Source organism: Leptonotus elevatus, chromosome 12, assembly GCF_054856555.1.
Source record: "Leptonotus elevatus isolate MCC_2025b chromosome 12, RoL_Lele_1.0, whole genome shotgun sequence".
Classification (NCBI taxonomy): domain Eukaryota; kingdom Metazoa; phylum Chordata; class Actinopteri; order Syngnathiformes; family Syngnathidae; genus Leptonotus; species Leptonotus elevatus.
In genome coordinates, this window is record NC_141250.1 from 3,596,630 (window position 1) to 3,614,511 (window position 17,882).

Sequence of the window (17,882 nt, forward strand, 5' to 3'; positions counted from 1 at the left end):
AAATGATTTAAGGCATTCTTTTGAACAGGTTCCTGTGTCTACTAAATTATTAGTATTTTACATTTACCAGTGATAGTAATCTTGAAACTGTAAATGCCATATATGTGTGTGTTAGGGGGATAGGACATCACGTCACACTGTTTCATAGTAGATGTTTTCATCCATTCCAAATCATAACAAAAAAATACACATTCAATTTCCATCTGTGAAACATCGGTTAAGGATCTATTTATGAAAGTCACACGGGCATTTAATACATTTTGATAATATCAGTTGTTCATTTGATAGCCTATAGACAATTATGATATTAATTAATTATTGATCAATTATAACATGTAAAATTATGAATAATCAACCTGTAACGTGGCCATGATAAATGTGCAAGTGTTAAAACATTGCCTGCACATTTCATGAAGGTTTTTATCGTGGCCACAATTTGAGAATGGAATAGATGAAACTATTCCAAAGGGACTAATGAATTGGAAACGCGACATGAACGGTCACGTTTTTCGTGTCGCTTTACAGTTTGTTCCGATGCAGCAGAACTAACCTCCATTAACACATTAAACACACGCCTGCACACACTCAAACATCCACATGCAAACACAAAGTAATTCATTAATGGTTTGACTGCGATCTTATCTCTTCTCGGTGAGTGAGTCAGACAACAACTCACAACTTCCTGTGACGTAATTTCCTTTATGTTCATTTCGACTTGTTTTTATACACAGTGCTAACATCAACTTGTTGAAAACACTAAGTCAATAATTATTATCATGATAATAATTAAGGCTATATTTTAGTGTATGTGGTCAGCACATGAGTTGATAAACATGTCTGCCAAATGCCCTGTTGCTGTGTGTGGGAAAGTCCGCATGGTAACACACCTGTTGGCAGCCTTATCACGTCATAGGAGGCTGCATTCTCACTGCTGATTGGTTGCTTCATCTGCTGGGCGATGCCTCCATTTAGGGAACTTTCCGGGAGCTTGTTTGTACACGAGTCCACTGTGAACTCTGAATTTGACATTTCCAGATATACAGTACATGTAAAACATAATGCCATTTGTCATGAGCACTTAAATATTTGTTGTGTGTTCAAATGACTCATTGAAACATTTTTTTTTAATTCTAATAATGCTAATCCCTTCATGCCCAAAAAGAAAATGATTGTACATGAAAAGCATTGATAGTACTTGTTTGAACATATTTACTTTTGATGCATTTTTGTTATCGAAAGGGCAAGAATCTCTATAAAGGTTTGTTTATTTTTGGCTTGTGTACTGTGTATACATTTTCGGTTCAGTAGTCAAGAATTCATCATCTACCTCGTAGTAATTGGTGTCAAGAGAGGATGTTTAAGCACGGCATGTCAATTGTTCAACATCTTTGAACGTCAGAAAGGAGCTAAGTTGAGAAAAGAGGAAATGTAATGTAAAGGAAAAATGTCACAGACTGAAACAACCTCATTTGGCAAGACAAGTTTAAGAGCAACCACAGATTCATCAAAATCAACATTCACAATGTCAAAACAACTGGAGTTCCCCCTCACTTGTAGCAACAACTTTATTGAATTTGTGTCGGGCTTTTAAACATATTTACACATACTTTTTCTTAGTAGTTAAGTAAAAATACAGATAGAGAGCACAGTCACTCATTGGCTGACTCGCTCCGGCCACATGGTTGATGAGATTCTGAAAGCGATGATGAGCGAGGGAGGAAAGTGACACAATAAAAAACATGTATGCATATTATCTGGCCCAAACTGATGCACTTCCCCAAAATCAACAAATTAAATAACAATAATTTAACAAAAAAAACTCAAAACATCTGGGGATTCCCATTGAAAAGCGACAATGTGTAGTCTCACATTCACACTCACATTCAGCATATTCCATTCGCATTTTAATTGTAATACGTCATTTCAGTCCTGCGTCAACCTTTCACTTCACAGTTCTGAACTTTTTAGGAAAAAAAAAAAGATTCACAATGTCTTAAAGTAAGAGAAGCATAATGGCACAACTGCGTCACATTAGACAATAAGGCTTAATTAAGCAATCAAATGATTTAAAACAGCAAACAAAATAAAAAGAAAAGTGCAATTCAGGACTGCATACAGTCCTGGACTGCATCATTGAGTTTGTTTAAAATTATAATTGATAATTAATCAATTAGGGCTGAAACCAGCAATTATTTTAATAACAAATGAAGCCGTAGATTATTTTGTCAATTCATTGATGAATCTGATACAAATAAAATATGTTTTAATTTCCATCATTATCTTCATAACCAGGACATTTGTTTCAAAATGACTACAAAACTGCACAAATAGTTACTGGTTTGGTCCATACCATGTAGGAAAATAAGCACAAATGTTTATCATTGTTTTCCGAAGTGAAAACAAATGTTTTATTTTGATTCAACACAAAGATAAGTGCGTTCATGAAGGACTACAGAAATCTGAGAATATTTACTGTCAGGAGGCTGAAATTCGGAAGATTGGGATAATTGTATATTAAGTGAGTAATCGATTACCCAATACCGCAAATAATTTTCTTAACGCAAAATAAATTTATGCCGTGAGAGGAAGGCAGGACTCGTGAACAAGCCAACTTAATCGATTGAACACAACATTCAGGAAAAGATGGGGATCCACACCACAGGACTGCAAATTAGATTAACTTCATTTCAGAACGCTGATGATAACATTAAGTTGATGGATAAAATTAAAAAAAGGCAGGAGGTGACAGAAGTATATTTAACAATGAATGAAGGCAGCGGCCAAAGAGTCCTCAAAATCAGTTTTGCAAAAGATGAAACCACAGATGAAAAAAGAGAAGATTAAAAAAAAAAAGTGTGGGAAGTGTAAAAAAAAAAAAAAGCAGCATCCAATCATAGCGTAGCAGCAGAGTTTTTTTTCCTTTTTTTTTCTCCATTTGGGGGCGGTGATATTTTTAAGCTGGAACAATGATAAAGCAGTCCAACTTTCGCTCTGTTGTCCGCTCTGAAGGATCCTCACCTCCCCAAAAAAGAAAATGGTGGCATGAAAACAATAGTTTCCATTTAACTGGTGTGTCCCCATTCAAGAGAGAAAGATAAAGAGTTTGGTCAAACAAACACCAAACATTAGAACAAAAATGAAATTGTCCGCTCTGGAGCAGCACAGTTTTCAGCTCCGATATGGTCCACGGCTGAAGAACCTGATCAAAGTCAGTCCAGTGTTTGTTGCTGGGGGGAGGGGGTGTTTTGGGCCCTTCACAGCTGCGCCGGCTCGCTGCCCGGCAGGGTGATGTTGCCAAGGTGGAGCACAGGAAGTGGATGGGCCTCAGTGTTGAAGACCCAACTTTCCAACGGCATGAGGTCATCGCTGGAGAACAGCAGGTACAGATACCTACAAATGACGATAAAATGACGATACAGCGCCACCTGCTGCTCTGGCATGCACTCAACAGTCAACAAGCTTACTTGAGCGTCTCGGCCAGAAAGAAGCTCTGCTGCACGTCGTCATAGGTCGGGTTCGAAGAGTAGACGTCCTTCACGCCAGAGAAGCCGCCGCTCACCCTGCAGTACTTGTCAATGGCCTGAAGGGGGCGGTAGAGAAGACATTTACTCCCTTAATGGTTCAAAATATGCATTTTGTGGTACAAGAGAGATTTAGCTGACTGCTGCCAATAATGCATACAGGGTTCGAACAATTAAAGGGACAATGCGGCCAGGACGGCACATTTTTTTCAATCCAAAATTGTACGTATTTTTTTTTTAATCAGGAAAAGGAAACTAGCTTGCTTTTATGGAGGTTGTTCATCTGTACTGTTCATTTAGTTCACGGGCTTTACATGGCAGGCACAACTATCATATTCCTGCCGCATTCTTTTTTATTAGGGCCCGATCGAATAATCAGCAACCGATTATAATCGGCCGATTATTGGCCTTCAAACATCGGTCAAAACAATCAAATGGCTGATTATTTTTCCCTTAAAACGTTATCAAAAGAAAGCCGAAGTTTCTGACATTGTGAAAGTACTCTGAATGCACCATTTTGCTTGCATAGCATTACCAACAAGAGTGTAGCGTATGTTATTCTGTTGTCTCTAAGCGTCCTTTAAGCTGTTTAATGACACCGCAGTTGGAGTTAACTGTCAAACTAAACACACAACGTTAATAATTACATCCACTGTATATTTAAATAAAAAACATGCTTCGTTTTTAAAAACATCGCTAGCCTAGTGCTAATGCTAAAAGCGAAGGGAGGATCCCATTCAAATGCTAACAGGAAGTTAGCATCGATTTTGGGAGTGTTTTTCCTTCAAATAACGAATATCCAAACACAAATCTTGTGGGAACACATGCCCACAGTTGATATATCACTACCCAAAGGCACAAATTCTTCACAATGTGTGGAAAAATTTGTTATTTTAATAGAATTCAATTGTAACTTTCTTCTGTACTCACTTTAAGTGTGTACGCCATGGATGCACGGCACCACACTACCCCCAAGAGGCCAAAACGCAGGGTTAGTATTTGTTCTTACTGTTTTTCAGTTGCTATTATTTTTAGTTTATTCTATTCTTATTTCACTTTCTTATTGTTTTATTTTGTCATTGTCCTTTCAAGTTATATTTAAAGTTGATATTTCAAGGATTCAAAGACTTTCTCAAAATTCAAGGATGCAAACATCCAAGGATTTTTTTTTTGTCTTAACATTAACACACATTTCCAGTTGACATGGCACGAAATACAATCCCAGGTTAGCCTAGTAAATCCCAAGACTTGTGAAAATAACAAGATAAAAAATATATAAAATAAAAGGTTAATACTTACAAGAATGGTTTTATTATTGACACATAAATCTACAAAATAACCTTGTATACTTCATGAAATTTGTTGATAAGGTCATACTATGGACTTGTCATTCAAAGCAGAGAATCATAATCACCAAAGTCTGTGCATAAGTGACACCCATTGAAAATGAATTTCTACATTAAATATTGTTAAATAATCATCAGATTAATTAGTAATCGGTATTTGTTTCTGCCAAAAATCTGTATCGGCCTAAAAAAATGCATATTGGTGCGGCCCTAGTTTTTATGCGCATGAGAGGTACCTGTGCTGCTTCCCAGCCCCACTGGCGGTACTTGGGGTCGTGGGTAAACCGCCACATGTACCAGTAGGTTTCGATGACCTCGGGCCGCAGGATGTAGTACTTCTCGTTCTGCCGCACAGCCACCGCCTCCAGGCCACTATCGAACTTGAAGGCCTCGGGACCAAGCTTCACCACTGGAGGGGAACAGATGATCATAGTCTAATTTGAACGTTTCTCACTTTCAGAAATCATAGGCAACCCTTGAGTACATTTTGGAAGTGTAAAACTTACTTTATAAGTCATACCAAAACATCAGCCGTTTAAACATCATCTTTGGACCATAGGAACAATTGTCTTTTGTTTCAGGGTACTTTTAGCAAAACTTGCTGAGGTGAGGCAGGGGCGAGTACTTTTGAGAGCTACTGGAAACTCTTAAGTGACTGCAAGCAGAACTACAAGTACTTTACTTTTTTTATTTTTTTTAAATTTAATGTTTATTTATCCAGGTAAGAACCGGTTTTCATTTGCAATGCCTACATAGACCAAGTACGTGTAAATGGTGTTCATTTTTTATTTATTTGATAAAATTATTAAAATATTATTTACTCAAGTAAATAATGTCAAACTGTCATGTAAACTTTGTCATCTCACAAAACAAAACTATTGTGTTTATGAAAGTTGTTTAAGTTGCGTTGCGGAGTTTGTCACTTTTGTACTCACGTCTGCCACATCTGGCCTAAAGCATAACTGCAGCCTCTGTGCCAAGCTTGTGCATGGTGGGTATGCAAGGATGTGCGCTCGAGTAAACTCTTCACCCCCCTCCCCCCCCCCCCCCCATCCCCAATCACAGCCCCCCACCCCCGACGTGATTTCGGACTGAGGTGTTGGTCGACAGACAGAACATCGGGTGCCCAACAAATTGACAAGCTAAGAGGACATTTATCCTCCAAATTGATCTTCTGTCTGTTGGCTGAAATCGAGGTAGGAATTACGCCTTGAATTGGTATTCTAAAAATATAAATTGTGGTTGGATGAACAGTGAAATGCGCAATTGTAATTTTATTTTAGAAGAGGTTGTTTCGTTCTGTCAAGAATCCTAGAAACTAGAATTCCTCATAAAATAAGATTATTTTAAGAATATTTTTTAAGACAAGGATCGAGCACTTTTGAAGAAAAAGGAATCGGGTGTTTTTGCGAAAAGGATCAAACACCTTTGGAATAAAGATTCGAGTACCGTGGTAAGATATCGGGTACTTCTGTATAAGAGTATCGAGAGCTTTTGCTAAATTAATGTTCGAGTACTTTTGTTTGAGTAGTATCGAGTACTTTTGAGATAAAGAGGTTCTAACATAAAAAAAAAAAAAAGAAAAGAAAAAAGTGAATGGTTCGATTTGCGGCAAATACCAAACCATTCTGAACAAGTGTTGCTGGGTGAGCAAGTGAGGAATGCATGTGATGTGGTGGGAGGATTGCCCCGGGGGGGAACGGGAGGGTGAGAGAGAGAACAGTTAAAAAAAATGGATGAGGAAGTGTTGCGAGAATGGATGTTTCCTCCAATGTCTTCAACTGCGTGTTTGGTGACAATGAGAGAAACGGAAAAAGCTTGTGTTAAAAGAGCGGCGGCTCTAAAATTGGAAGTGAAAAAAACTAACAGGTTATCTCCAAAAGGTACAAAGGTGAGAGAGAATGCTAAGAAAGTTGTGGAAATGAAAGCGAGAGCAAGAATGATGGCGATGGGATGTGCGTTAAAGTTGTCCTGTTTGGCTGCCAAGGAAGAGAGTGTTGGTCTGGTACCGTCAACACCCAAAGTGCCCTCCGCGCTGTGAAACACGCAGCTCGAGGCCCTTCGAATGGGGAAGTGGAAAACAGGTTGTACATTACTCAGTTACAGAATTAAGTAGCAGAATTTAAGTGTCATGTCCAGAATCTTTTGCAGGTGCCCACCCTGACTCCATTCTGGACCGAACCAGAGGTCCTGAAGACCCCGAAGAATCTTCCGAAGGTCCAGCTTTTCCTCCTCATCGGCCTGTGACTCGTTCCCAAATCTTGCAGGCACCCATGTTAGCCAAAGTTAACCCATCCACTGGTAACTCTGCTATGTTTTACAAACCTGTCTCTCCCACTGATGTGAGTGCGTTGATGCAGAAACTTCCGCCCATGCAATCTGGTGGTGCCAATTGGCTTCAAGCAGTGCAGAGAGCGGTTACGGGACAAATGTTAACAGCAGGTGACATCCGTGTTCTTCTTACACAATCATGTCCGCTTTCACAGTTGAAGACTCTAATGCAAAATTCAGGTTTCTCTTCTCTCCCCGATAATCAGGCTCTTACGCGAGAAAATTACTTAACCTTGTCTACAGCCTTAGACGCTTTGTTTCCCCTCCCTGAGTGTGTCATTTGAGATCTGGTGTTTGCTCCCAAAGCAGATGAGGAGGCCGCGGCTTTTGTTGATCGGGCCCTCACTGATTACACTCTGAAAACAGGACACGCCCCTACGGCCTCCGCCTTGCATTCGCAAGTGTTCCGAGCAGCCATTTTGAAGGGCGTTCCCAAGTCTGTGGCACAGGCCATGGAGGCCAATCCGGCTCTTCCCGGTGCTGAGGTTGACCGGTGGTTGTCACATCTTAAACATCATTTGAGGAGACATGCTAAAGAAAAAGAGTCTAAGGTAGACACAAAAGTACAGAAACACAACCCTTGCTTAATGTTGCGCCAGCCGTCTGCGACGATGATGCCGCTGGTACCCTTCTTTAATTTAAAAAAAAGGGGGATTGAAGTGTGTCTTCTGCCCAGATTTAGTCATGACTGTATAACTTCCTCATTTCCTCAGTTGAGCTCTGTTCTGTGGCCGAATGTGTCCTTGAGTGTTATCGCGTATCTGTGCACATCTGGCTTATCAGTTAACTTTGCTGAACTGTTTACTGGAAACTTTGTGGTACCGCCCTTCAACATAGTATAAGAATGTTGTAAGTCTTGTAAGTAACTTCGCACTTGTGATCTGCTACAGCCATTGTCTGTAACTCATTTGTGCCCGGAATATTCTGTAAATCTGTTCATCGTCTCCAGCCTGTATTCGGATAACCAACATTCTCACTACGCGAAATTAAACGAACACGCAGAGGAAAAAGCTTATCCTCCAACATTATCCCCAACCCCCGAAACATTTTCTCATCGGATATGCACGATTCACGTAGGTGACCTATTTTGGATTCAAAATGGCGAATTTCGCCAAAAAGTGAGGGATTTTCATGCCTGATGATGTCAACCCTCCCCCCCTCCCCTCCCCCAAGAAACTGTGGAGTGTTAGGCAAGATACAAGCTGACAGGTGCAGTTAAAAAAGTCAGGGATCTACTCATCTGGCCAATGGTGGAGCATGCATGATATATACAAATCTTTAACACTTAATATTTTAAACTTAACATTGCACATTTAAAATTAAAATAAATAAACAAACTAACACTAAATAAAGACAGACTAACTGCTTCACTCTTCAATACCATTCAAACACTTTTCTTCCCAGTCTCTAGCTCTCTGTTTCTCTTTTCATTGAATTTGCTGCTAATTAATCCTTCTCTTGTTTCGGAGAACACTTCTTCTTCAATTGACAATGACATTTAAGAGCTATAGAAGTGCACTCCATTTATTTAAAGTTAGTTTTGGTCTTATTATTATTATTATTGATTTATTTTTTCCAATTGCAAGTAAGCTTTGAAACCTTTTTTTGTTCTGTTGTAGACTCATGCAAGTGAGGTGAGGCAACCTTAGCTAAATTTTCTGCCGCTTGGAAGTTGAGTCAAAAGTTTCCAACATGTCGATAAATTACCGTTTTGGAGACAAACAGACATTTTCAGAATGTTTGTTTACAATAAGTGCTATGTTACTTGTGGGTGGCAAAATGTGAGTGATGACCAATAACAAACTGAAAACATGACAAAAACTTATTGGTTTTGGGGTTTCCCCGCCTAATATTCCCCCAAGCGTTTAGTTTTTTCTTCTTCTAGTTTCTATTAAAAAAACCACTCTAATTTCAATTTAACCCGTCGGTGTTATTTGTCCATTTGCTGGCATTTTTATGTTTTTCTGTGTTTCATCAAAGAAAAAGCATTTGAAAAAAATACACTAGGGACCTGACATTTCACCAGGATTGTTAAAAAATGTAGAAGTTCAAATTGGCGCCATGCAGCAATTTATAATTATTACCAAACAGGAGGGAGAGATTCACACGAAATTCTTGTAATAATGCCCGATTTTGGCTCATTGACTCCCATTATAAATCACAGTTTTTGATATGCTGTAAACCTGATGTGTTATAATGCATTTTCCGTGATTACTGGTGCAATCGCTTCTTTGACGAGTCATAAACATGAAAATAGAGGAATTTGTGTGTTGAGTGTTAACACCCAAAATCCCCTAGGTGGCGCCATAGGCTAATAAATGAATTTGCTTGTGTAAAGCCTGCTGCAGATTGGTCAAAATTAATGTGATTAAAACGGTTGGCATTACAAAAAAGTTTGGTGTTGATGTGTCTGAGCTCACTTTCAGTCTATTTGGGCATGCATATTAGCAGGTGTGCACAAGAAAATACAAAGGTACTGCCCACAAATGCAAAAAGAAATTCACTTGTTTATTGTTATTGTTTGAATTTCAACTCTTACTGGTTGGGTGTTGGAACTTCTTTACTCTTATTGTTTCCGGGCATTTTTGAGGTCGTTGTTCTCGCGACGATCACTACTTTGCATTTCTTTCACCACAACTGGTAGCAATGGCTAGAAAGATGGTATTGGAGGATGCGATTCGGCTCGTTTTAGAAAGTACTAATTCCGAAGAAGAATTTTATTCGGACGCTAGTTCGGAGAGCTCGGAAGAGGTTGAAGAGTCTACTCTTGGACTTTGAATGCCAGAGAAGGAAGAGGATGATGACGATGAATACGTAGATGAGCATGACGAGGTGTGGGAAGTGGACGCAGATGATCGCGGCGGTGAGAGCGGGGGGGGGGGGGGGGGGGAGATGAACACGACAAGGAGGCAGAGGATGATGAAAATGACGGCGATCAGGGCAAAGAAATTAGTGAGTGTCTCTCAAAAAATTAAAAACTATTATGGTCCTCTACTCACGAAGTGGCCACACATTATTTTCCCCATCCCATTCCTAACCCCGGGGCAACCCTCTACGCAGTAGCCAGAATCAGCAGCCCTGAAACTGCGTTAGATTTGTTTTCCAACGAGGGCATCATACAGCGAACCGTAAGAAAAGCTTCAAGCAGCTTGAGGAACTAGGCAAGGCTCTAATTTGGCCTGAAATTTTGAAACGGGAAGCAAAGCCTTCTGCCGAAGGCTTGGTGGAGCAGGTGGAGCATGCAGAGCAGCGTGCTGGACCCCCATCTAAGCGCAAACAATGTGGCCTTTGCACAAAGCCACTTCGGGCTTCAAACGTTTTGCGCAAAATGTGGAACTTACATTTGCAAAAAACACATCAAGACCCATTGTATGAAATGTTAAATGAAAAAAAAAAAAAGTAATTCTGTTGTTTAGTTAGTAGTAGTTCTTCGTTTCAGTAACTGGTGTTTCATGTTCATGAATTCTGCATATTTGTTCTGAAGTGTTACTCATAAATTCTGTCATCAAAATCAGTTATTGTGACTTTGACCTTATTCTAAAGAAAAAAATATCTCGTTATGACTTATTGACATATTCAAGGATCTAATTATGTCATATGAAATATTTTACTTTGATTTATATCTATCCATAATATATATATATACAGCATAGTTAGTTTTGCTGTTAGCATAATACTGCTATTATTGTCCATTGGGGCATAAAAAAAACCAAAAACTATATATGTATAGATAGGTCTGATGCCACTGAACATTTTGAGCGGTTGAAAGTTAAAAAAATATTCATAAATGACTAAGTTATCTCACTTCAAATAAAATAAAAATAACGCCCATGGGTTAAGGGTGTATTCAGACCAGAAAAGTCCTTTTGTCCGCTTGTTTGGTCCGGACCAAATGCAGACTTTTTTTTCCGTTTGGTGCGGTTCATATTCACACTGTGTTTTTTGCAAGTCTTGCGTAATCACGTCGACCCGCGTGACGATCTGTGCTCCCATTGGACAAAAATGACGAGGGCTGAACGCATGACCAAACACGGAAATAGAGGAAAACATGAAATTCCGACGTGCTGCATTACTGCTCTGCATATTTGTGGCGTTATTAGATGAAAGATATTTGCGAGCGTCACGTATATATTATATATTATACACGTATATATTCCCCCCGCTATGATTGGTTACGGTGGCTTCTTAAGGTAAAAAAGGCTCATATATCCTGCAGTTGGAGCGGATCAGTCGTGGTTTGTATTCAGACTGCGAAGCAAACCGAAAGTGGGTCTCGGTCCGCTTGTTTGGTCCACACCAGGATTCGTTTGTGTGTATTCAGACCTGCACAAAAGGTCCGGATCAGCGTGGGAAACGAACTCTGGTCCGTTTAAAGCGGACCAAACAAAAACAAATCTAAATTAATCAAGTGGAACCTAGAGGTGAGGAAGACAAATTGAGTGGATGTCGTAAATAGATAGTTAGACTATCCATTGGAGTAATGGCTCCTTTTAAACACACCGACGAGTAACCAAACGTTAATCATGAGGTTTGTGGAAGGCATTTTCTCATACATAAGAATAAAATTAGGGACGTCGCAATCATTTTTTTTTTACACCTGAGTCCAAGTCACTGAGTCCCGATGCGATCCCTCGGGAAAAGAAAATGATTTTACTTTCGTTATTAAAGCACAATGTAAACTGTGCACTTAAATGTTGGTCACGATTATCTTTTTTAGGTGGTACTTGGTGTAAAATGTTTTATAACCACTGCTGTATTGGCATCGCTTACCTGTCCTATCGTAAGACTCGTGGCAGGTGTGCGCGATCTCTGCGCCCAGTTGCAGCCAGTGGCCCGCCTTGTCGTCGGGCGAGCCGTCTGCACCCAGCGCGAACATGCCGCCGGCAAAGCACGCCAGATGGCCCATCTTCCTCTCCAGGTGGCCGTTCTTCCACTCACCAATAAAGGTAAGGCCACCGTTGGACTTGCGGATCAGGTGTCGCTCGATTGCCTGCAGGGGACGGACATTTTGAATTTATATTTGTATATCATGCTGAGAAATGTTCCTCAGATCTTGACTTTCTTGTGTAGGGCGCCAACATATCTGGAGCAGATCTCAGAATGATGAGGACAGTTGTGCAACAATATCGTTAAACAGAACTTAACATATTTGATAATTTCTTCACAAACTTTTAACATATTTTGACTGCGATTTGACCTTTCGCAAACATGATGTGGACAAAGTGGTACTGTGTGAATACTTTTGGGTGCACTGTAGCTACTTTTAACAACTTCCATAGCTACACTAACAGTAACAGATTAAAGGTGAGAGCAACTTTGCAGACATGCTAACGTGACATCATGTGAATCGTACCTCAATGGCGTCGTCGTAAGTCTTGCGCGCTTCTGTGTCCGTTTTGTCCGACATGAGCCATGCCTTCAGCAGGTATTCGTAAAAGCTGTCCCCCAGCCCGCCAACAGAGGTGTGATCTGTAGACAGCAAAAAATATTTTGATTTAGAGATGCCCTTCCAAGCTCGCCTTTCACTGTAATTGTGCTTTGAATTAAATCAACCAATTGCTAAAACTGCGAAAATATATTTTTTGTAAACACTTGCATAAAGGTTAAGAATGCAACAAATGAGATAACTTACATGTTGCTCTTTGTGTTTTATTATTTTAATGTTAAGCTATTAACAGTGGCTATTTGATTTACACTCATGTGACCATTAATTCATTTGCTCACAAAAACGTTCTCTTTTAAATGTTTTAAGTGTCCCAAAGACGTATTTATACGTTTTCGTGTTTTTTTTATGCTAGAGCATTGATGCAACCTCTCAACTGCAACTGCAAAGAACGGTTGAAGAAATGGTAGTTATTACAAAGCGGCCAGCAGGTGGCAACAGAGCATAGGAAATGAATCGGGGCCATGTTGAAAAAAACCCTCAAATACTCAGAATTCTAAATAGATTTGTAAATAATGATGAAACTTAGCTATATTCTAATGCTAATTGCTGCAAAATGGAAACCGATAGAAATATACTTTTTTCCCCCTGATGATAGAAGAGACTTTAATCTTTGTTTTGGGAGGTTTCTTGTTTTTATAGCAATACAACACAATATTCTGTGGGCCTTGCAAAATCGGTCAAAATCCAGTAAAACAGCCGGGAGTAAAGGGGTTTGCTTCTGTGAAAATGGCTGGGAGTGAATGAGTTAAGAATGTTAAATTCTGTCTTACAACATTTCCTGTACAGTTAACAAACAACACACAAATATTCTTCTTAATCGTCTATGTAAAAGCCTGGTTGGTCCTGGCATTAAATATGTACCTTACTACATTAATTATTATTATTATTATTTTTTTAACACATTAAAATTTTAACTTGTACCAAACGTGAAAAAAAGGAAATAAGTCCCAGCAAATGTCTTATGTGATTTGACCACTAGGTGACACTCCATCATAATAAATGACTTGATGAGGTTTGAGTTGACTTTGCACTTCCAGCCAAGCATAATTCAAAAAATAATAATATTGTGCGTGACATGACGCTGGGAGATGTTAACGTCTTTGGGCGAGCTGCCAAAAATTAATTACTAAGGTGGGAATGCTGTTTTCCCTCTCTTACAGTTGTTCTCATCATAGACAATCAATGCTTCTTTTTGCTGTCTTAACATCTTTGCCCCCCAACCTCCAAACCAGAACATGTGAATATTACAATACATCAAGAGTACTCACGTTGGCCCCAGCGACCTGTACGAGGGTTCAGGTAATTTGGGTAGAGTCCGTTGGGTCGATCCATTTTGGCTAGTAGCTTTCGGATGTGCATTACCTGCAAAAGCAACACAGAACATCACAAATTTTACTTGCATTTTTTTCTCTTATTGCCTTAAAATGAACTTTGTACATTTTTATGCAGGAAGAACTTTCTTGTCAATATTTTTTTAAACAGATGTTTAATTGGAATTTTAAAGCTTCTAAGAAAAACTATAAGAATAATCAGCAACAAAAGTAGATGTCTTAAAAAAAAAAAAGTTTCCAACATTGGTTTCCAACATGAACAAAGTCAAGAAAGCGTAAGATATGAGTCTGCTAGTTAAATGACTTCATGCATCACATTACTGAAAATTTGCAAAATTAGAGTTTTTTTTTGGTGCTCTTTCAATAATGCTCTAAGATGCCACAAGATTGCACCAAAGCCATGGCTAATAGGAAAGTAGTAAGTGACATATTTGTATGGCAGGGCAGAGTTAATTTTAGCCTGGGTTGTTACTGAAAGCTACACAGTCTTGCTCCCTGCAAATATGTTGCAATAATGAAGTTGTGCCCATATAAGTGTTACCTTCTGGTAGTAGACAGGGTTTCCTGTCAAGTACGTGAGGTGAACAAACTCCATGTGTAGCGTTCCAAATTCCGCCAAGATGCTGCTGCCAGCTGACGCCCAACCCCAATTACGCCCAACGCCACTGTGGGAAGAAATACGGCCATTTTTAACACGTTGTCAAGACTTCACCTGTCAAATGAAGCATCTTTGGAGTGGGAATGGCAGCGACACCTTTGAGGTTACTTGACGTTATCACTCACCTCTTCAGATTGACCATGGCCCACGGGATCCCTGTGGGAGTGTTGAAGGCAGGGAGCAGCTTCTCTGCAAGCTGCACCGCCTTAAACTTGAACATCTACAGGAGATGAGAAGTGGATCAAAACATGATGAATATGAATTTCAACCAAGGGTTTGCATGTCTTCGACAAGGTCAGATTTGATAAAAAAAAAAGAAGATGCTTGACTATGAGACAAACAACAAAACTAGACACATAGAAACAAATAAAAATAAATTATTAAAGTAACACTTGTCATTAACTACGCTTCATGAGCTGGCGTACAACAGAAATGCGTTAGGTGTCATGGCACTTTTTATTCTATGAAATTTTTGTAAGCACACAGTTGTATGAGCATTAATAGGCATAATAATAATCTGCCGATGAAACTTGACTTTGTGTCGCTAGCCTTGTTCCTCAAACACAGAATCTAAACTGAATCTAGCCTTAAGGGATTCATATTAGCGGCGATCGGTGTTAGTTGTTAGCTTTAGCTTACGGCTTATGTCAGAATAGTACGCTAGCTTACATGGCAAATGTTTGGGCACAACTTCACTCGAGCGGACCAGAGGAACTAGGGTGCGTCTGCAATATGGATGTAACGATATCCAAACATCACAATACGATATTATCACGATATGAAGCTCACCATACAATACTAATCACGATTTTGTGGTGAAGTTTGGCACTATAAAAAAGGTTACAATATTGTAAAAAAATATATATATATATATATCATACCAAAAAAAAAAAGCACAATATTGTGCTTTTGTACATAACAGCAATGCATATAAACAACATACAATCTCTAATAACACTTAATATTGAGGCACTTACATGCTAATGCATGCACACATTGAGTTCCTCTCCATATTGACTCGCTTCACATGCACATTTCATTGCCCTTCATCTGACCATTACCATTAGCATGGATTTGAAACAGAAGGGCTAAAACATGCCTTATGAACATTAAACTGCACTAAAAAACTAGCCACCAGAGGGTGCTCGAACTGCACAAATGGAAATTTTAATATTGTGACATGACGACGACGATATTGTGGCAGTTTTGATATCACGTTATCACGATATTGCCGTTATTGTTACATCCCTCATCTGCAATTAGTGTGTATTCAAACATATATTGCAAATATCTACTAAATATTTTTGCCATTTTTTAACCTGTTTGAGCAATGCGACGAAATACTTTTTTTGACAGATCCGTAACGATCGGTTACGGACGTCAGAAGCTAGCATTCAGTGATTTCCGTGACAAAAAAAAAAAAGACAATCCATAACATTTGGCAGCTCTGAAGAACCAAACCATGGAGTTTGTGAACTGTTCCTTCCCTAAAATATATATACACATACAGTCAGGGTGCAGTATAGTTACAGTGGTATTGTTTGTAGTCGTGTATTAAACTACATTTTTGGTATGAAATTATTGTTACTTGGTATGTAGCTGGGCCCATGGAGACTGAGCGAAAAGCCAACTCCAAATCTATTCATAACAACTACAAATACAAGCAAGACAAGGTAGGGAGAGGACAGCATGCTTTTGAGAACTATTATGCTGACTGAAATAATGTAATGTGACGGGAGGATAAATGGACATGTGTTGCATATTCCAGACGAGAGGAAAATGTGTTCAATGCTCAAGCCTGCCAAAATAATTGTTGTATTGGTGCTGTAGTAAAAAGTGTAAATGTCTTTAGAATGCCAAACAATAGTGTGTAAGAGATAAATACACTCAGCACACGCACAACAAAATCACCATTTAAAAACTACATTTTACTTTTACTTGAGTTACCATTGTCCAATATTTACATTTGTTTGACTATCTTAAACATTTAAGTGGGGAAACTGCAACAAAAATCAATAATAATTAATTTGGAATTGCAAGGTCTGAGAATAAGCAAAAACATTATGCTGCAAATTATGTTTAAAGGCTTACAGACAGACAAGTAGAATCATTTTCAAATAATTTTGTCCCTGATTGGTTGATTCGTTGTTTAACCGGATCCATGACTTTGGTCTCCTCTCACACACAGGATTAAGATGTTTGTGTGGATGGGATGAATTTCCAGAAAGCAGATTTAGAATTGTACCAGTAAGGAAGTAAAGAGGCTAGAAAATGGCCCGTCTGACATTATCACTGCCAAAGTTAGCTGGATTTCTACTACGAAGGGAATGGTCCCTTTAAGACTCTTTTGGGTAGTGGCAGCCAAATGGTACCCGGATGTTCCAGTTCGACGCATCAGGGAACTGTAATCCACGCACAAAGGCATCCTAAAAGAGGACAGTAATCCAGTTATTACACGCGATAATGTCATCTGTAAACTGCAAACAGCCGGAGAGAAGCAAGATTACAAACTCAGTTTTTTTCTTGGCGGTCCAATGCACGGCTAAAAAAGCTGGCTCTAGCGATGTGCAATGTCACTTCCCTCGCAGGTGTACAGTACATGGTTGAGAAGCTCCAAACAGATATAGTGGGTTTGGCCTCCACGTGCAGCCTGGACTCACTTCCACACTGAATTTGCCCATGGTGAGAGGTGCAGAGCAGGTGCGGGTATACTCATTACCTCCCGGTTCTGTGCCTATACATTGGGGTTTATCCCGGTGGACAACAGGGTAGCTTTCCTCAGCCTTCAGGCAGGGGTACGGCTCCTGACTGTTGTTTGTGTGTATTGCAGCTGTTCAAAGAGTCCAACCGTCTTGAAGTCCTTGGAGGGGGTGCTGGAAAGTAGTCCTGGTGGGGACTTCCTCATTCTGCTGGGGGACTTTAAGGCTCACGTGGCAATCACAGTGGAAGGTTATGATTGGGAAGTTATTTAAAGGTGCATGGACGCTCACCCAATCAGTCGACATGTGCTTTGTCGACTTGGAGAAGGGATTCTGTCCCTTGGGGGATCTTTTGAGGAGCGCTCCAGGAGTACAGTGTACCGGTAGCCCTTATACAGGCTTTAGGGTGTCTGTCCGACCGGCGTCATGAGTTTGGTCAGCATTGTCGGCGATAAGTTACATTCCTTTCCAGTGAGAGTTGGACTCCGTCAAGGTAGCCCTTTGTCACCGATTTTGTTCAGAATGTTTATGGACAGAATCTCACCTCTAG

At 39.6% G+C, this 17,882-nt stretch overlaps 1 protein-coding gene across 2 annotated transcripts in view; it reads right to left on the minus strand.

Moving 5' to 3' along the window:
• Positions 1–1,547: 1,547 nt before the first annotated feature.
• man1a2 (mannosidase, alpha, class 1A, member 2) overlaps positions 1,548–17,882 on the minus strand; it is a 72,113-nt gene continuing 55,778 nt past the window's right edge. For both annotated transcript variants that reach the window (XM_086091818.1, XM_086091819.1), the window contains exons 7-14: positions 14,759–14,853; positions 14,517–14,640; positions 13,913–14,006; positions 12,552–12,667; positions 11,969–12,188; positions 5,104–5,276; positions 3,465–3,580; positions 1,548–3,390 (exon numbers count right to left, since the gene is read on the minus strand). In XM_086091818.1, the coding sequence (XP_085947944.1) occupies positions 3,255–3,390; positions 3,465–3,580; positions 5,104–5,276; positions 11,969–12,188; positions 12,552–12,667; positions 13,913–14,006; positions 14,517–14,640; positions 14,759–14,853 (1,074 nt within the window). In that variant the 3' untranslated portion in view covers positions 1,548–3,254. The remainder of the gene's footprint in view (positions 3,391–3,464; positions 3,581–5,103; positions 5,277–11,968; positions 12,189–12,551; positions 12,668–13,912; positions 14,007–14,516; positions 14,641–14,758; positions 14,854–17,882) is intronic.